This window comes from Pelmatolapia mariae, linkage group LG16_19, assembly GCF_036321145.2.
Source record: "Pelmatolapia mariae isolate MD_Pm_ZW linkage group LG16_19, Pm_UMD_F_2, whole genome shotgun sequence".
Lineage (NCBI taxonomy): Eukaryota > Metazoa > Chordata > Actinopteri > Cichliformes > Cichlidae > Pelmatolapia > Pelmatolapia mariae.
In genome coordinates this window covers 6,834,393-6,855,164 of record NC_086241.1, presented here as the reverse complement: position 1 = coordinate 6,855,164, position 20,772 = coordinate 6,834,393, and the positions used below count along the sequence as shown (strand labels likewise).

Here is a 20,772-nt window from a genome sequence, read left to right as displayed (position 1 = left end):
ATAGTTTGTTGAACTCTTGGCAAAGCTCGTGTGATTTTTACACTTTATTTGTAATCAGATCTGTTCATGCCTGCTAATTATGTAAATCTAATTGGTCAGAAGTATCATTTATCATTTTATAAAATAATCTTTTGTGATGCCGTGCTTTATCCTCTGAGATTTCTCTCTATAAATGAACCGTGCTAACGACTCTATTTTGTTTTCTCCGCAGCAAAGTGCAAGCAACGCAGAGAAATTTGACTATGTGAGTATTGGTCAGAGCTCTGAGCCACAAGTATTTAAAGTTAATTTATATTTTCTTTGTCAAGGTGTGATTCGTTCATCTAACAACGTTGTAGCCTGACGTTAAAATGTGAAATAGGTTTTCTTGGGCACTTTATTAGGTACACCTTTTCATAGCACAACTCTCTAATCAGCCGGTCTGCTTCGAGCTGATACATCAATATAGAACAGTAACTCAAATAACACTTACAGTTACAACCAAAGTATGCAGAAGAGCATCTCTGAGCCTTGAACCAGCTTAACCAGCTCAGCTACTGCAGTGGAAGACCACACCGGGTATAACTTCTGTCAGCTAAGAACAGGAAACTGAGGGTACAGTTCACACAGACTCACCAAAACTGGACAATAGCAGATTGGAAAAATGTTGCCAGGTCTGACGAGATAAGACTCGATTTCTGCTGCGGCATTCAGACGATAGGGTCAGCTGTGGGATGTGGTAGAATGGGAGATTCACATCATGTATGTACAGCTGATAAATCTGCAGTAACTGTGTGATGCCATAAAGTCAGCATGGACAAAAATCTCTTGTTGAATCTATGACATGATAAATAATGGCAGATCTGAAGGTGTACCTAATAAAATGACCAGTATATAGATGTATACAGATGTATATAAAAGTGACATTGCTCATTTGTTTCAGACGCCTCATTTTGAAGGGTCAACCTGAGCATTCGCTGCCACTGTGTTGGTTTTTCTTGTAGCCATTATTTGAGAGGCTGGCGAGCACCCTCAGCACCCCTCCTCCTCCTCATGGCTGCTAAATATTTTTATTGGTGCAGTCGATGCTCTCGTGTAGGAAAGATTAAGTACTCGTGAAAACATTGAGCACAGTGAGGAGGATTGTAGAAAATCAAACAGGTGTCAAATATTGAATTTTCTCTTGAGGTTTAATTTTCTGCAGCTCAGTGTGTGTTGAATAAGTTTAGAGGGACTCTTGATGTTTTATATGTGCTGTTTAGCTGGCAGCTCTTATCATTTGTAGTGTTTGACCTCCATACATGAACCTCTGGATCATTTTTTCACCTCGACTCTCCTCCTGCTTTCCCTCCAGGTCATGAACTTTCTGAAAAAGATGGCGGGAAACGAGTATGTGGGTTTCAGCAACGCCACGTAAGTCCTCCCTCCACATCGCCTCCTTAAAATCACCCAATAAGTTTACTTATCCTTGCCCTGCAAACCCCCGAACCGAGCTGACCTAACCACCACCATAATAACCTTCACAGGTTCATTACAGGAGGCGTAAACTGTGAAAAACACCTTAATTAACTGGGATCAAATTAACAAGCACACAGGCCATGTTTTAAATGGCTTATGTTAACGAGAAGTCAGATATAAGCAGAACTGTCTTATAATACCTGCTCAGAACAACAATAATAATAATAATGTAAAAAAACCTTTTTCCTAATACAAAAAGGCTGAAAACTGTTTACAGAAACATCATTTTGGTCCTCAGTGACCCACATCTGTTGTGTGCTGAGGACTTCCACAGGTGCTGATGAGATTTTAAAGGTTTGCATGATTTATGACGGCTCGTGTTGCAGTGCCATCACATGATGGCATGAGCTGTGGTTATGTTGTACACATGAAGGGCGAGGTCTGTGAATACCAGCACAGCACTGAAATGACACACACACACTACCTTCATCTGTAATGGGAGTGCTCTTCTTTGTGTGACAGATTCCAGTCTGAGCGTGAGTCAGGAGACAGGAACTTCGCCATCGGCTACTATCTGAAAGAAAAAAAGGTTTGCCTTTGGATGAGTCGTCTGTGTTTGTCTTTGTGATTCTCCTCTATGAAAACCTGGAGAGAATTTAGAGTTTAAACTAATCAGGCCTCACGTTTCTGCTTATTTCGCCCCATAAATTAAACATACATTCATGCATAAATGAGAATAATCTGCATATTTTTGCTTCAGCTGATTGTAACCCCCCTGATTTGCCTTTTGGTAGGAGTCAGCTGAGTCCCCTGAGACTTTTTTTAAACTCATGGATGGAAAAACTGACGCTGCAGTTTTTCCAGTTTAGAACAGAAAAAAACCCCAGTGGTGTTGTTCTTATCTAGGACACAGCAGCCTGGTTTTTGCCGGGGTCACAGATCAGTAACATAAACACATAAATACAATCAAACAAGGTGAGCCGTGCTCTGTCCGAGCTCCTCGTTTGATTAGCGCGAGTGCTGCAAGTTCAGCTGGACTTGGGCACAGTAGGCATGAAAAAGCATAAAAGGTCCTCTTTTAAAAGAGTCTTTCAATTTGTTTTTGTGTGAAAACACTGAACAGAAATCGTAGACTAGGCTGGTCTACGCTGACTCTAACTGAAGCTTTCCCAGAAATAAACTCATCTACAGATGCAAGACAGCAAGAAAGACGTCAGTCAGTCACAGTGTGTCCAAGTCCATGTGTTTCTGAGGAAAGAACAAGATGAAAAGAGTTTTGGGTTTTTTTCCTGTGAAGAAAACAACAGTTATTCTTTGAAACAGTAAACCTTTAATCAGGTGGTCTAGTGTAAAACGAGTCTTTAATGGGGCTGACGACACTGGTAAGCTGTGACTGCTCAGCTCAACAAACATAAACCAGAAGAACTGGATCAAAGATGATGGACAGATGATGGATGGATATTAGAGGAAGAGGAGACTGTGAAACACATATTTAAAGGATTTCAGCCCTTTGGCTCTTGTACCTGATGCTTTCAAGGCTCTTCAGCATGAGAGCGTGGTTATTAAATTTTTTTTTTCCTCTCTGCAGTGTTTCCCAGAGGGGATAGACATGACCTCTGTACTGGACTTGTACTTTCAAGTGAGTGTAACTTTAGCTTCTTCCAGTATTTATACATTTTTAATGAGAGGATATCATTAGATTGTTTTCCTGCTTCATTGCTGAGCTGCTTCCTGTCATTGATTTTTATCCTCAAGAGTAAAGCTTCCTGACCAGTTGTTTCCACCTTGTAGCTTCTTTCTGTGTGATACAGATAGCTTCCTGACCACACACTGATGGTTTTACCTCTATATGCTGTTCCAGTATTTCCCAAACCAATCAGATGGATTTATTACCATCATTTCCACCCTTTACTTTCACTTTTCTTCCACCTTGCTCTGTAAATCGAGGCGGGGTAACAGAGTTATTGTCTCTGCCTCTCCAGCTCTGCTCCATTGAGGTGACATGTGAGAGTGCCAGTGTCATGGCGGCCACCCTGGCCAATGGGGGTATCTGCCCAATCACGGGCGAGCGCGTGCTGAGCCCAGAGGCGGTGAGGAACACGCTGAGTCTGATGCACTCCTGTGGCATGTACGACTTCTCAGGACAGTTTGCTTTCCATGTGAGTGAAACACAACACAGGTTACTGTTGTTTTAATTTATTAAATGTTTGTGCTTTCAGAATTTTTAATTAGACTTGAATGATGATTGTTAAAACTGCAGGAATATGCAATTTATTTAAACAGCAGTGTGTAAAAACAGTTCACAGAGTCCTTCAACAGGCAGACAGTAGCACTGCAGGTGCCATACAGGATGATTTAAAAAATATAACAGTGAATGAAAACCTTAAATAAAGCACTGCAGATATTAAACAAAATAAGAGATGATGTCACATGTCTTGAAATTCAAAAAAAAAAAGGAAACGGAAGGAGACGAGGCTTCATCAGGTGCACTGATCATCTAAACTGAGAGCAAACAGGGAAAAAAGTTTGAGTGTTTGTCCTTAAAAATGGACACAAGCGTTCTGGAGACATACTCACGATGTGGATCCAAAATAAATAAATAGTTTATAGCTGATGATATTAAACTAAAAAAACAAATTCATGAAGCTCAGGTGAGGTTTTTTTCACACTTGTTTTCTTACGGAGTTTAGCATATTGTGGAGCTAACGTTCTTTTTTGAAGCATGTGTTGTTGTTTTCGGACAGAGTTTTGTCTTTCAACATTTCTGGCGCAACCAACAATTCAAAATGTAACGTGGAGCTTCCTCTGGTGATAATCCAGCTCTGCATAAGCATGACATTCAAAATCCATCCCAGTTAAAATTGTTAAACATAATGAGATGTATTTTTTTACTTTTAAAAAGCACCACAATGGTATTAATACTGTTAATACAGTGTTTACTGTATTAACAACCCTCAGCCGAAGGGCCCATGTGATTGGATATCAGATTTTAAAGTCGTGATGGTGTTAGATTATCTGTGTTAGGTAGTTTTAACCATATGAATTCTCACATTAAACCACAGCTAGAGTATCTCAGAGGAAATGATCAATAAACGAGGCACAACGACTTTCATCCTGAGTCGGTGGAAGATGGATTTCTGGACTCTGAAACTGAACAGAAAAACGAAGGCTCTGTTGCTTTGGATCTGACACAAAAAATCTAAATAACTCTTAGGGATTTCTGAGAATATTCAGTGTAATGTGAGATTTACCATCGCTGTGTTGATGTACTTTGTCACCGTCGTGCTGCTTCTGCACACACAGCCAGCCTTTCTGTAACTGCTTTGTTTCCCTGCTGCAGGTCGGCCTGCCTGCCAAGTCTGGAGTATCAGGAGGCATCCTGCTGGTTGTGCCCAACGTGATGGGCATCGTGTGCTGGTCGCCTCCGCTCGACAAGCTGGGCAACTCGGTCAGAGGGATCCAGTTCTGCACGGTACGTGATGCCCGGAGAATAAACACTCCGCCTCGAGACAAGATTGCACCTCCTTGTTTATTAACTTAAATATTTTACAGCAGCAGAAGGAGCAGAATTGCTTTTAGGAGCTGAAAGTGGCCTTTCATTGCAGGCATGCTCTTTCCCATTAGTGTGGTTCATATCCAAACGAGCACCCTGGCTACTTTGCATTGAAGTCTGAGCAGCAGTCATTTTAGATCAGACCCAAAACATTAGCCGAGTCTGAATCACTCAGCGTCACATTAACACACAAACACACACAAGACATAAGATTTCACTTTTAATTTTAATTTAATTTTGTTTACGTTTTTGTTTTCTTTTCATTCATCCATCATTTCTTCTGTTTACGCAGTTCACGGTTGTGGCAGGGCTGGAGTATCCCAGCTCTCACTGGGTGGCAAGACACCATTTTAGCTTTTCTTAGTTCCTGTGTTAGTTTTAGTCTTTCTATCTTTGTATTTCAGGACCTGGTGGAGCTTTTCAACTTCCACAACTACGACAATCTGAGGCACTTTGCCAAGAAGCACGACCCTCGCAGAGAAGGAGGCGACCAGCGGGTAAGGACAAACGCCGCCTCGTCAGGCTCATGTGACAGCACACCTCTCCAGCAGCTTCCTGTAGTCTCAGCTGTTTGCACTGACCTCCATAACTGCATGCACAGTAGCCCCTAAACTGTCCCTGTTCCTCCTTCGGGTGGAAGAGCTGCATCAAGAGGGTGGAGTTTATTTGTTTTGCTGCATATATTTAACATGCAAGGAGCTAAATCTTCAGTTAAAACACACCTGGAGCCAAACTCAGTCTGATCATTCAGAACATGTCTGGTAGATGATGCAGTGTTTCCCTCACATTTTACATTCAGAGTGCCCAGAACCTTTTTCAGAGGAAACTAAAGTATTTCTTCAGACCGTAGCGTGCATTTCCACAATGGCGAGCACTGGTGAAGCTTTTTTCTGTTACTCTGCTGACGTAGCTGCGGCTTTTTCCATCATGTGACTTTATAAAAACTGGGGTCCAGGCTGCATCCGGGCTTTCGCCATCTCTTCTTTCTGTTTCAGAAAGTAAACACAAACGTGTTGAAATGATCAAAAATGAATGTTCTCCTTTTCTGATTAACCACAGTGTTTTTTTAAAAGCTCTAGCTCGCTTCCTCAGTACGACTAAAGAACTAAACAATAAAATGCCTAAAAATAAAAACAAGCACAGAGCATGTCGGATGATGTGAATCAGGTGTAATAACGGCAGGATTTCATCAAGTCTAAAAATCTGAAAGAAAACTGTTTTGCTCAGGTGGATGGTCAGTGTGGAAGTGTCCTAAGTGTGTAGTCCTGAGTCACCTGAGCTACAAATGTAAAAGTGGAAAAAGAGGATTTTGTGGACAGATTTGTTTGCTGAGTTACTGACTTACTGCTTAATCTGGACTTTAATCACAATCTATTGATTAGATAGAATCTAATCTATTGTATAAAAATACTATTTTTAAAGTTTCTATAATGTTATATGTCAAATTTACTTTATTTATTATGACAGCTCTTTTACTTTGATTCCTTCTGCTAATGCAGGCTCAGAGCTTTATAGCTACTCTGTGTCAGAGTCAGCGTAAATATGCTAACTTATTGTTACATTTTGTTGGTAATAATAACAAAAATGTAAACAATTTTCCTTGCTTTAGTTTTATTAATGCAAAAAAGAAGAAGAAGAAAGGGTGGTCTTACTGTGATGAAAATGCAGAGTTAAATCATAAATGCCCCACTGCAGAGTCACATGTGGTTAAAGATTTAAATTAACACATGCTGTTGACTTTGTTAGCCTCTTTATACTCCATCAGCTGTGTTTCGTTTACTATAGGGCATAAAAGTGTTTTATAGCTCTATAAACAAAGATTTCTGACCCCTGGTAGGGATATAAGTTGTCAGTATGAGCAAGCAGGTGTGTTATGTTATTACATTATGCAGTATTGTCGGTGCATAGTGCTCCATTAACACTACTGAATGTGTGGGAAACACTGTGAAAACTGATGGCACTGTTTTGGCTCCATTTTACTTCCAAGTGTTGCAGCGATCCACCCAGCACATAAACGCAGGCAGAAACGGAGGCTTGAGACTAATTTATTATCCGTGTCAATAACAGCAGCAGACCTTCGGACCTATGGATTACGAGAGCCTCCAGCAGGAGCTGGCTCTGAAAGCCCCTCTTTGGAAAAAGGTGTCCCCCACTGAGTCGAACGAGGACAGCTCCACCACTGTAGTCTATAGGATGGACAAAGTCGTCGAGTGAAACTTTAAAACAAACAAACAAACAAAAACAGACGCCCCCACCTCACCTGATCTCCCAACAACGCGATGGCATCGTCTCCTGACCCTCATATTTATGTATAAATTATGTAGAGGATTATTTATTGCTGGTGAAGCGGTTACTGGGAAACTTGTTTTTGATTTTGTCTGTGCTGGAAAAATGGGATCAGCTTATTATTATTATTATTATGATGAACTCCAAATGACCTCCATTTGCTTCGTTGCCTTAGCGACGTGACAAGGATCTGATGTGTAACGTACGCACTTCGCTCTCGTTTTATCTCAACACACTTTTATCTTTCTTTACTTCTTCAGAGTTTTCTTTTTAACAATGTCGGCTAACGCTGCGTTCACTCTATGACCCAAAAAAACAGCTGCTTGAGAGTAAACACTGACTTTAAATTTAAGGGTGTGTTACGAGTGATTAAAACAACATTTTGGCCGTGATTGATATGTTTTATTTTCCTGGTTATTATTATTATTTTTATTTATTTCCCACTTTTGTTACATTTGGCTCCTCGATTTAAAATATAGATGAAGAACATTAACGAATGACATCCACAGGTGTTGCGTTATTTTGCAGATATTTGTGTTTTCTGTTAAAATAATACTTGATTTGTGCCTGCTTCCGTTTCTTTGATATTAACGTGACTCTATGAAACAGACAGAAGTCGTGAGGTCTTTCAGCTCGAGTTGAGTTTGTTTATGTTTGATGATGTGATTGATACTAACAGAGGGCAGTTTTCTCGCAGTCAGGTGACAAAAGCATTGGGCTGTTTCTTAGGTTTGACTTGTTTGCCTGCAGCTTCCTGACATGCTTCTGAATTCTGAGGAAGGAAAGGCGAGTAAAGTCAGTCGTGTAGGTTCAGTTAAAGTCTCTCGTGGCTTCATACAACCATTAACTCCCTTGCACAGCTCACAAAAGTATGCAAACACGATGCCTCCATGTAGAAATAAATCTGCTAAACATGAATGCAGCATTTATTTACTACAAAGGTGACGATTCATGTCCCTCACCTGAAATTGTGTCAGAAGTTCTGCGAGCAGATGGAGCTGGCACTTCCAGAAAGAAATCAGACGTACTAACCGTGGATGAACTTAATCTGAGGCTTTTATCTGCTCTAGTCCAGTTACAGGATAAAGTCATCAAATAAAAACCTTTTTCTCAGCCACAGTTCATTTCAGTAATGACCAAAGTGATTATCGGGTCAAACATGAGTCTGCTCGGTGTGCGAGTGAGCTGTTAACCAAAAAAGCATGGCTAGCTTCACACGTGGCGTTGTCTCCATAAGCAGCAGGTCAGTGAGAGACAGCTGAAGGAGAATAGATCACGTGTAGGATGTGCCGTCACATGCCATTATTTATGTGTGCATGGAGTTACCGCTGTTGTGCCATGATGCTTTTACTGTGTGAGACTGCAGGAATTTATGAAAGTCAAAGGAAACAATCCAACTCATAGCCGTCTGTGCACAGCAGTTTCTGCAGAACTCCACCTGCAGATCAGATTATAAGACTCTAACTCACTACACTCCTGCCCGATTCTCATTAATAGACACAAAACAAGTTTCTGTGCGCTACAGTTTCATGAGGGGCCGGCACCTGTGCAGAAATGTGGCTAAAATTCTGAAACACTGCAGCCCCATCAGCTCACCTGTGCCCGTAACACATCCATGGCTTTTACATGAATCATGTAGCGAGCAACTATTCCCTCCCTCTGACTTCCCGTGTTGTGTTTTACTCTATTACATCAAAGTAGCAGTATTACTAGTATTACTTGTATTAGTACAATTACTCTTGACCAGAAATACGCTGAGCTCAGCTCGAAAGGTTCCTGCTGAAGTTTTGGTTCTGAACTAACATCCACCTTTCTGATAACCTCTCCGCCTGGCTGTCCAAGTACATTAATGCTCCCAGCAACCCGTCGGGTGCAGGATGAAACTTGATTTTTGTTTGTGTGGCTTAAACAGGAGTAAGCCACCTGTCACAAACTTGAAGAAATCATGTTAGTTAAAACCAGATCCGTTAATCAGCAAAAACAGCTGAGTGCAGGTTTTGGTGGGTCTCTTCAGTAAATCCTGACTGCATGATGGTTAGTGAGTCTGGCCCTTTCAGTTTTAGAAGCTTTAGTCTGCTGAGGAGCTGCTCTTCTCTTTATATGTCACTGAAAACTTTGTCTAAAATAAAAAAATTCATAAATCTACAGAAAAGAGGTGTTAACCGGTGAGTAACAATGTTCCAGCTCGAGGAACAACGTTCAGTATTGTTTGGGAAGTTTTCAGAGTCTTAGTCTCATCAGTTTAGGCAATATTTCTTATTTCTGGATGTTTGTAGCAGCAGGCGTGTGTAGCTTTCAGCTGTGCATCTGCACACGAGTGATTTTCAGCTGCAGACCAAAGAGTGTGTTTGAATTTTTGCTTCAGACGTTCCGGGTTTATCACATGAGCTCCTCGGTAAATATAAGTACTTGCACATAAATGTCGCGCCAGCGGATGCCTTAGATTTCTCTGCACCGTGAGGCAGGAGGAGGTGTGTGTTTGTTAATCACTGTTGAAACTGTACATGTGTTTGTAGGTTTGAGCTCAGAGCGATGCTGCTGGAGCCGTTACCACCATGTTACTACTGTCATGGCATGTTTGGTTTTTTTTTCTTTCTTTTTCGTTAAACTTCTGCTCGTCATGTGGGTGTTGCAGGTGAAACGTATTCAAAAGCCTCAGTCATCATCAGTGTTTCTGGATTATTATAATCTGAAGATTATTATCACATAAAAACAGTTATTTTCTTCTGTAGTGATCAAATGCATAAACACTTAAATGGACTCCCACGGTGTCCGCATGTGTTGTTGGTTGTGAAGTTTGATGTTCGACTGATTTTGCTGATTTTAGCTGAATTGTTATTTATGAAAAATTGAAACTGCGTTTAAAATGCAAATTATTATAAAGAGATTTTAAAAAAATATAATTGCCAAACAATTAGAGAAAATGATGATGTAGCTGCACTTTATTTTTAGTAAAACTATTGAATGTACAAACTCTTGAGTCACTGGAAAACCGATCTAATGAGGAGGCGATGCGTATGCCGCTTTAGGCTACACAGATCCTGGGCGCTGAGAATAAGGAGATAAAAAATATTGTGTAGCTTGAATCTGGTTTAACGTACAAAACTCATTTCATTCCCATTTAAATCAACCATATGTGCAGAGTTTTTCCAGAGTGCGTGACTTTTACGAGCAACCAACCACAGAGACGAGTGAAGAACACAATCGCTTGTTTTACTTCCCTCACATATGAGCGAGGCCTTTACCATAACAACAGTTCCTTTTTTTGTTTTTATGGACTTGTCATTAATCAACCCGTTCTCACTCCCAAATCGTAACATTTTACGCTAGGTGACAAATCGTCAACATATTACGTTTTCGGGCACCCAAGGCGTTCCTACGTCACGACATCGGAAAACTGCGGACACATGAGAACCGTTTGGACTCAATCTACACATCTTCGCTTTTTCCCTTAAAATCGCTTTAGAAAACACTATTTCACCTCATTAAAGTGCTGGTTAAGGTTAGGAATAAGGTTATGGTTAGGTTTAGCGATAAGGTTAGGTTTAGGCTTAGGTATACGGTTATGGTTAGGTTTAGGCATAAGGTTATGGTTAGGTTTAGGGATAAGGTTAGGTTTAGGCGTAGGGATACGGTTATGGTTAGGCATAAGGTTATGGTTAAGGTTAGGCATAAGGTTATGGTTAGGCTTAGTGATAAGGTTAAGTTTAGGGCTGCAGTACAGGGCTGGAAACCGCCGCGTACCATAACAACGTGGAAGGTCACCTTTCGCGTTCCTCAGGAACGCCGCAGGACGTGACAAAACGTCGGGATGTTACGCCTCGGGAGTGAGAACGGGCTAATCGGTTCACTAAAAAACTACACTTTTAAGACTAAAGTAATTAATTGTTTTAGGATTTGATTAAACGCTGCGCAGCTCGTCGGTTTGACAGGAATAGTTTATTTTCCTGATTGGCTCGGTCTTAGCTCGGCATTTCCTTCTTTTGGCCGTGAGCGAAACGAGTCGCTCTCCTCTTCTTTAAAATATTTGACTTTTACATCTTTGATGCTCCGTTCATTGGCACAAAAATCTGAATTTGAGAGCCAGAGATAAAAACTAAAGTGACCAGCACTGGGGGGAGACTGAACCGATCCAATCAGGACTAATTATCAATCACATCTGTCCTTTGTTTTGGAAGAATAACACATAAACCTTGTGTTTATGTGTTATTCTTCAAAAAAAACCAACCCTGATTATTCCAACCAGAATCGTGACAGCGGGGCTTTTGAATGCAGCGTCAGTGGAAATCATCAGATCTGTATTATGGGTCTGTGTAAAGCTTTGTTCGGTTTGCACCATGAAAGTAGATCAAATGAAGAATGGCTCGATCCAAACCAGAGTATTAGAAAATCAAAGATGATTAAATTCTAATGGTGCAAATTTAACAAAAGGACTCATCTTTGCACAGACCTTCATGTCATGTATGAATTTGTTTTCTGTTGTCTGCATGATTTTTTTTTTTTTGTCAATTTCCATGAATTTTCATCCTTGTTTGAATCCTTTTCACTGTCTCTCTTTTGTTAATTTGTGTCTTGAACATGAATGTTATCCCTTTGTAAATTAATAAAAGATTTAAAAGTGATCACTACCATCAAAGTTTGGTGACCTCGGAACTGTGAGGTTAGATTTTTACATAAAGACAAGCAGAAGATAAAATGAGCTGCTTCCTGACCTGAAAATGTGAAACCAAACAGTTCCCAGCTCACAGCTGTCAGACTTTTATATGTTTCTGTTTGTGAAGTCTCCATGAGCTGCCTCTTTGTTCTGGACGTGCAGACGTGACAGTAAAAATGGTGTCGATATTATTTTTGTTGCCTTGTTGTTTCTTGTATGAAATAAAATAAAGCATCTGTTTTAAATCGTCTCACCCTCTGAGCTCGTAGCGGTTCTTTAACAGAAAACACCTTTAACTTGAAGATTCATGCAGTAGTAGGTTCTAAGGTTTATGAATCAGGACATAACTAGAATAATGTGGTGAATTGTGAGGTTATGTAAATATAACCTTAGATGAACAGCTACACATGACAGGATTAATAAAGTGCTCGCCTGTCTGTGTCTTTATTTATTTAAGAAAAACTGAGCCAAAATGCAGAAACAATGAAAAAAAAAAACCTCACTGCTTCCACTGAAATTATCAGCCAGGTGCTGCTAGTTAACGGAGCTCATTAACTGCTCATCAGTAAGTGTGAGTGGAGCATTCAGGTGTGTTAACATAATCTCTCTCTTTCCCTCAGAGGAAAGATGCCAGTGATCACAGAAGCACCTGTTGCTGACCATCAATCTGGGAAGGATTGTAAGACCAAACGTTTTTAAATCCTTCGTAATACAGCGTGAAAAATTATTCATAATTAGTAAACAATCAAGACAGCTGGTCCAGCCTGGCCCAAAAAAGATCTAACAAGCATGGATTATTTGGAAGAGCTGCCAGGAGCATCTTCTCCCTAATGAGAACATGGCAGCACAGCTTAGGTTCATAAAGCTGCATCTAAACAAACAAAAAGACTTCTGAAACCGAAGTGGAAATATTTTGTCGACCAAACAGCACGTCAGCACAGGCACCTCATACCAACAGTCAACCATCCATTACTATCAGTATTCATCAGTACTCCAGTTTTACTGCATTCTGACATAGACACGCAAACGCATTTATGGCTCGCCTGCAGGTGTTTTTGTTCACCTGGTCTGGGTTTTAAGGTGCCTAGTTTACCTTTTAGAGAGACATTGGAGAGTTAATGCTTTTATTTTTAATTCGATTTGATTTTTGAATGTCACGTGTGTGAGACTCTGTCTTTCTCAATATTCTGCCTTTACGTACTTGCACCTCAGTAGCCATCTTGGTTAATGGCCCCACTTTCAGTTAAGGTTGAAGCTTTGTTTGCTTTTGTAAACATAAGATAAAAACTTGTTCATCCAGGTGATTTAGTTTTACTTTCATTTATGTTGTTTTGCACGAAAGAACAATTTGTTGTGCAAAAATAACAAAAAACACCTCGCAAGTCCTGTACTTGGGAAGCTTGTCTCCTCAAGAGAAGCTTATCTTAGTTTGGTGACATGATCAGAAATTTGTAGCTATTTTAAATAGATTATACAAAAAAGACAAAAAGGTTGTATTTCCAAATATTTGTCAAGTTAGGGGTTTTAAGTATATAATTGATTTATCAAATATAATAAGTAAATAAATAAATGAGTGAAATAAGCTTTAGTTTCCTTTTTATAATCGTCACACACACCAGTCCAGTTTTTATGGTTAGCTGAGCTAAATGGCTAACTTGCGGGGCTCCGTACTAACTAACTACAGCACACACAGTCACATCCACCGATCGATCAATCACATTTGATTCTGACTGATGTGGAAAGAAGTCACAGCCAGCAGCTCCTTCAGAGCACAGAGAAGCTAAACGCTGACCTTTGAGAAGATCATCCATGTGAGCGCGCAGTGACGTGTCACATGACAGCAAGGAGAAAAATAGTTCTCAGGTGTTTTTGAAGGACCATCATTCCTCATTTTTTTTCATGTCACACCACATATATAGGCGTGTGACTTTTGGCTCGCTGCCACCAGCAAAACAAACTGAGATCACACTGTACCTTTGGAGAGGTGAATGTTTGGAGGACGTGTTGATGTTGCATTAAACTTCCTGAAGGTGACAAGCAACCATTTGTTACTGCATTCATTAGTACTCCAGTTTTGCTGCATTCTAACGTACAGGAAGACATGCAAATACATTTACGCCTCGTCGGCAGGTGTTTTTTGTGCACCTGGTTTGGGTTTTTAGGTGCCTCGTTTACCTTTTAGAGAGACATTAGAGAGTTAACGACTTTGGCACATGTGGCTTTGATTTTTGATTAAAGGCCATGTTTGTGAGACCCTGTCGCCTGATTATTCTTTGCATCTCAAACACAGACTGTATACAAAAGATGGGCATCACCATCAGCTTAATCAGTTTTTTAAACTAGGCGTCACAAGTATGGGGTAAATCTTAAGCGCTCATTTTGTGGCGACCTGTCAACCACACAACCTGTCACGTATCACTTTGGTAACTTGCAGACTTCCAGGTTCTGGTTGCCTAAGTAACCCCCCAACTCATTGGTATCTTTCCATCTCCTTCAATCACTGCGCCCCTTGCCAGCTGTTTCCTTTGTGCATGCCCTTTAAAGAATATTCTTCCTTTAGGTACTTGCACCTCAGTAGCCATCTTGGTTAATGGCCCCACTTTCAGTTAAGGTTGAAGCTTTGTTTGCTTTTGTAAACATAAGATAAAAACTTGTTCATCCAGGTGATTTAGTTTTACTTTCATTTATGTTGTTTTGCACGAAAGAACTTTGGGTTAAAAAAAAAAGGCCCAAGATAAAATAAAGAAGGATTATTATGGACTGTGAATCGTACAAAGCTACTCTGAGAGGTAAATGCTCCTGTCACATTCCAGATGATAGTTGATATTACCTAATTCAATGATGCCGAGTTCAAAAGTACCAATAAAAATATTTACTCGTGCACATTTTTGCCACAAATCATAAAATTATGTGCTCATGTTTATTTTAGCCTCTCTGACACAGTTTGCATATTTTCATTGGACTACCAAACAAGGACGAGGTTAGGACAACACAATCAGAAGATTTCACTCAAAGGCTAATTTGTACAAACCAAGGTTAATTTACTTAACTAAAACTAAAGAACTAAAACTAGATGTGGAACTAGTTTACCCTGTAGAGAAACATCATGACACTGGACACTTACAGGCTTTGTGCAAGACTGATTATTTTTTGAATCTCAAACACAAATTTTATAGAAAAGATGGTTGTAACCATTAGCGTAAACATTTTTTAAACCAAGCCTCACGAGTGAATGAATGAGTGAAGCGCTGCCTGCAGTAAAAAAGAAAAACACTAATTAAAAACAAGAAAATCCACTCTGGAATGAACTGAAGCTAAAGTGAAAGAAAAACACTAATTAAAAACAAGAAAATCCACTCTGGAATGAACTGAAGCTAAAGTGAAAGAAAAACACTAATTAAAAACAAGAAAATCCACTCTGGAATGAACTGAAGCTAAAGTGAAAGAAAAACACTAATTAAAAACAAGAAAATCCACTCTGGAATGAACTGAAGCTAAAGTGAAAGAAAAACACTAATTAAAAACAAGAAAATCCACTCTGGAATGAACTGAAGCTAAAGTGAAAGAAAAACACTAATTAAAAACAAGAAAATCCACTCTGGAATGAACTGAAGCTAAAGTGAAAGAAAAACACTAATTAAAAACAAGAAAATCCACTCTGGAATGAACTGAAGCTAAAGTGAAAGAAAAACTAAAAGTCTAAAAGAAAACTATGAAAACTGCAACGACTCTGGTACAAATGAGTATATCTTAAAATAGAAGATTATCTGAAGGCAAAACATGATACTGTGGAGCGAAAAGATCGGAATAACAAAATACAGAGAAGGTCAAACTCTTAAAAATGTCCATTTTAGGCTGTTTTGATGAATATCTGCAGGTTTTCTGAGTCCCTGTCTCTTTTTTTCGGTAGTGTAAATTTTGTATTTGGACCAAAACTTTACGTTTCTTCAGCTCTCTCCTCATGTCAGATGTTTACATAAATAATCCTGTTCAGGAGAAACTCTCCCAGCAACCCTTCTGATATAGGATTAACAACATTAATTCACAGACTGTAGCTCTGACAATGTGAATAACTAAAAATTGAATGTTAATGATTTTATTTTATTTTTTTCTGTAGAGCCCTCTCCGTGTTTGTATTCTTATTTTCTTCACATGTTTTACTTTGAAGTTTTGCTCATAGGAAATGATTCATTCCTGTTTGGTGGTAAGTTATGACCAAAGCGTAGATCTGTGATTGAAATATTTAGTGCTGTTGAATTATAGATGCATTGTGGTGATTAAATGACTAATTTCTTCCAAAATAATCATAAAAAATAAATGTGTCATTGAATTCCTTTCAGTGCTGCTTGAAATGTGTGGCGTTAGATTAGATGTAAGTGGAGTAATTCCTGCTGTTTTCCGTGCCGTCCTTCGTGAATCCTTCAGCTCTTATGCAGCTGCCTGTGTGTTTTGGTTTAATGGTGTGACCCTGAAAATGTCCCGTCTGCATCCACAGGTCAAGTCTGTCATCAACCTGCTGTTTGCCGCCTACACTGGGGACGTATCAGCCCTGAGGAGGTGAGCAGCTCACACACAGCTTTTAATAAGAGATCAGTTCAGATTTGTTCACGTCTCGCCCCCCAGTGGAGCTTTTTAATAACATCTACATGAAAGAAAAACTCCTCTGACTGCACGACGAAGCACCTTGGTGACCTCAAGTGGCAGAAAAAGGAACTTACAGGTGTCCTTGTGGAGTTTTTACATCTGACCTCATGAAAGTCTCATGAAACGTTTGCACTATTTTCGAAAATAGTTTGAAGTGTGGCTCTGCATCCATGTTTGCAGCCTTCTTCACCTGTTAACGATCAATTTTGAGTTAAGGACTTAAAATATTTTTCATCATTTTTTGAATCTACAAGAGTGCAAAAAAACATGGATGTCGTTTTATGGGCTCAGTCTGGTTGTTAGACTTTTGTTTGGAAAGTCGTGTTTTCAGGCTGTTACAAAGAAGTAAATTTAACCTGATTTCAACAATGAATTCACTTTTATCTGTTGAGTAATTTTATGCTGGTTAGATGTGTCTAAATGGGGCAAGAAGCACTGTGAGGGCGACTAAGATTTCACCGTGGAGATTAAGCCTCACTTATCATTTTAATGTAGCTGTAAAACTTTCTGTAAACCTCTGTGATGCTTCAGCGTTTGTTTGCTTTGGGGAATCAAAGGATCTAAAAATGATGAATGTCAGAGTGACCACGCCCCTCAATTTAACCCTTAAAAAACATTATGAGCTATTAAAATATTTCCCCTCCTGTAAACTTGATATTAAGGTTGTTGATATGAAAGGTAAGGTATGTTTTGTATCAGGCTGAAAACATGTTTATTTCTGCTATAAAGTTGGACCTTTTAACATTGGAGTCTGTGGGGGCTGACTCAGTGCTGGAGCCTCTGGTGGCCACTAGAGGAGCTGCGGTTTGTGGCTCTAGCCCTGCTTGGTTATTTGAAACTTCTGGAAGAAACAGAAAACAAAAAACTGCTCCAAAACTGGACAGGAAGTCATAAAACAGAAGGAAATCGTGTATCCCAGATCAGCCCTCCCTATAAAATGTATTATTGCTGCTTTCTGAAGGTAATTTCCTAGGAAAAGATGTTTCAGGCTGTAACAGCAAGATGTTCTTTAACCTCCAGCCTGAGACTCTTATGAACTGTGCAGCAGTTACAGGTGCATACAGAGTTGTTTACTGATCCTTTGTGTGTGCAGGTTCGCGCTGTCATCCATGGACATGGAGCAGAGGGACTACGACTCGAGGACGGCCCTGCACGTTGCAGCAGCTGAAGGTAACGTTCAGCCTGAGGTCAGTCAGTAAATAGACACAGCTCGCCCTCAAATACTCTTTAAAGTCTGATCCTGTGGTCTGGAGCTGTTTCCGTGATGTATATAAATTACATATATGGAAACAGCAAAGTTTCAAGGTAAGGAGTAGACATAAGATACAGACGCTGCAGAAAAATACAGTCTTTAAGAGGAGTTATGCATCGGGAGAGACAATTAAAATCAAGCATGCACCCTTTTCACAGTATAACAAGGTAAAAGTAATTTGTAACATGTGCCCTGCTTCCATTAGGACACATAGAGGTGGTTCGCTTTCTGCTGGAGGCTTGCAAGGTGAATCCAGTACCCAGAGACAGGTGAGTCTTTACTACCTGTATTTATACTGATTATAATAATGAGCTTTGAAGCAGAATTTCCAGCCTTTGAGAAAAGTCTCAGTGTGGTTAAAAAGTAAAGAAAATTAATCCTCCAAGCTCAGATTCTGATAGCTATGGAGAACCAAAAGTGCCAAAATCATTTGTGTAATAATTTCTCTCCCATTATGTAAATGAGGCAGTGTGCCATTGGGTTGGCCACAAAGAAATGTGTTGCTTCATTAAATAATAAATTGTAAATCTGAATCAGAAAGTTTTAAAAGATAGAGGCTAGAATTCTATAAATAAATTATTAAATTGATGTACATTTTTTCCCCTTTTTTGGCGACATATTGTAGTTTGTGTGTGTGTGTGTGTATGTGTCTTTTTTGCTAGGCTAGGCAAGCTCCTTCTAAAATAAATAAATTGAGAAATTGTTGTGAAGGTGAACTCATGCAATATCTAATAAATGCCTAAACTTATTTGTTATTTATTATTAATTTATCTACTATTAATTTTAGGCCTAATCTTTTGTCCTGTGACAGCTGGGAGAGGCTCCAGCCCCTCTGTGTCCCTGAAATGGATAAGCAGAAGAAAATGGATGGATGGATGAATATTAATCTTGGTTATTAATTTCCTTTAATAGTTTCTTTTAATTTTGGGTGTTTTCGGTCCTCTATACCCACCTGCAGGGTTACATCTCTATTTTTTTTATGAAACATAAAGTGTATTCTTTACCCTCTTAATTTGTTTTTGCACAGATGGGGGAACACGCCGATGGATGAGGCGGTGCATTTCGGCCACCACGACGTGGTCACCATGCTGCAGCAGTACCACGAGAAATACAGCCCGCCCTCCGATGACGAGCACAAGACCAGCCCTGAGAAGAGCCTGGACAGCCTTCTGTGAGACCTGCTGCAGGTTTCTACGGAGGACCAGAGGAGGAAAAACTTTGTAGACCAACGCTCAGGCTTCTGTTGAATTATTTAGCTGCTCTGCTGTGATTTGTTTTCTGGCCGTAAATGGTTGCTTGTTCACGTCTATTGAAATGTGAGCGTGAGCGACTTAAACTCATATTTAAAGTGTTTACGGTATTACTCCTGTAATCTCACAGTACTGTAAACCACATTTCTAGGATGTAGCTTGTACTAGTTTAGTATTTTGTTAGTTTTACTCTCACTGTACATGTGTTGTGAGCTGTGTGGAAATTATGGTGTAAATTATGCGATGTGTAGTTACGGGTGTGCTTGATTTACATTCCTGCCTCTGTGCTCATTTGCAAGGTCACCAGCAGGTTCTCAGAGATTGTACTCCAGAATGTATTTTTCAGTGGAAAAACTTGCAATAGAAACAGTTTGTATTTATTTCACAGACTTTCTAAAGATGGAAATTCCTTTCAGAGCGTGTGAGACGGACGGAAGATCGTGTGATTTGTTGCATTTTGTGGTTTATTTTTGTCAGCATGGTTACATTTGTGTATTTAATTTGGGCGGACTATAATATCAATATAATGTTGATTGGCATACATTTTAGGGCAATGTTTACAGTGACAACCTGATCTGGCTTTGTGCGGTAATTCTCAGACATTATTTTCAGATGTTTTTCTTTCCACATGTGGAATATAGTCAGTGTTTTTAACCCGTGAAATTTAATTTGCAAATATATAAACATGAACAACACGTACGATAATTATAATCAAAACTACATACTTAAATTTAATGTCCATGTGAGTGTTTTCATGATGTCAGTTGGAGTTTATGTATTTCATGGAAAAATGCCAAATAAAAAGCTGGAATAGAAACCTCTACATGATTGTATTTAACACAGTGTGATATTTATATTATGATTTATTTTGTTGAATTTGATTCTCCATTAACAATTTTCCAACCAACAATGAGATATAAGTTATATAATTTGCTTTACAGAGGGGTTCAAGCTCAACTCAGTAGCTGCAAGGATCCATCATCACCCCTCCTCCACCATGATGAAAGTTGGTATGAAGTGTTTGTGCATGACCAAATGTCTCCATCTTCGCCTGGTCTGACCAAAACGATGTTCCAGTTTTGTGGCTTGTTCATTGTTCAGATGCAGCTTTTGAAACCTAAGCTGTGCTGCTATGGCTTTTTTTTTTTTTTTTTACAGATAAGATGCTTTCTACTGGAATCCCTTCCAAACAAGCCACACATATTAAGTCTTTTTCTAATTGTGCATAATGAACTCAGGTGCTTCCTGAGATAATAGAGTCTTTCATTCTTTGGAATGGTTTTTCTTTCAATCAAGGTTTCAAATGGCAATTGCCAATCTTTGAACTATAGAGGGTCACCAGTGAACAATATAAGTTCTAAAGTTGGAAGATGATTGGCACTTAATTTTTTAACCTCTTCCAAGCATTCAATCTTTTTGCACTATTCTTCCGTTGCTGTTTAGTTTTTAAATACTTCTTTAAATTTGTAATCTAAGTATTACTTTGGGGTTACTGTTACAATATACTTTAGTTATAATGAGCTTCACTTTTAATATAGATGTACTTTAACTTAAAAGACCTTCACATGTAGTTTGACCTTGAGCAAAGCATCACTTTGAAGTACAGTAGAAATTAAGTAACCTTTGAAAAATGTGTTATAGAAACTTATTGTGGATCTTTAAACTTGACTTAAACCACTGTTATTCTACTTTTAAC

The 20,772-nt window shown here is 39.3% G+C and overlaps 1 protein-coding gene across 4 annotated transcripts in view; it reads left to right on the top strand.

The window, feature by feature from the left end:
• The window catches only part of glsb (glutaminase b), a 38,696-nt gene extending 18,870 nt beyond the window's left edge, over positions 1–19,826 (top strand). For 2 of the 4 annotated variants that reach the window (XM_063499081.1, XM_063499084.1), the window contains 11 exons: positions 212–244; positions 1,334–1,392; positions 1,960–2,026; positions 3,026–3,076; positions 3,420–3,596; positions 4,778–4,909; positions 5,395–5,487; positions 16,426–16,487; positions 17,668–17,744; positions 18,032–18,095; positions 18,854–19,826. In XM_063499081.1, coding sequence (XP_063355151.1) covers positions 212–244; positions 1,334–1,392; positions 1,960–2,026; positions 3,026–3,076; positions 3,420–3,596; positions 4,778–4,909; positions 5,395–5,487; positions 16,426–16,487; positions 17,668–17,744; positions 18,032–18,095; positions 18,854–19,001 — 963 coding nt within the window. In that variant the 3' untranslated portion in view covers positions 19,002–19,826. Of the gene's footprint in view, positions 1–211; positions 245–1,333; positions 1,393–1,959; positions 2,027–3,025; positions 3,077–3,419; positions 3,597–4,777; positions 4,910–5,394; positions 5,488–7,057; positions 10,679–16,425; positions 16,488–17,667; positions 17,745–18,031; positions 18,096–18,853 lie in introns of those variants that run through there. The other 2 variants (XM_063499083.1, XM_063499082.1) reach the window with 2 other exon arrangements.
• The last annotated feature ends 946 nt before the right edge of the window (positions 19,827–20,772 follow it).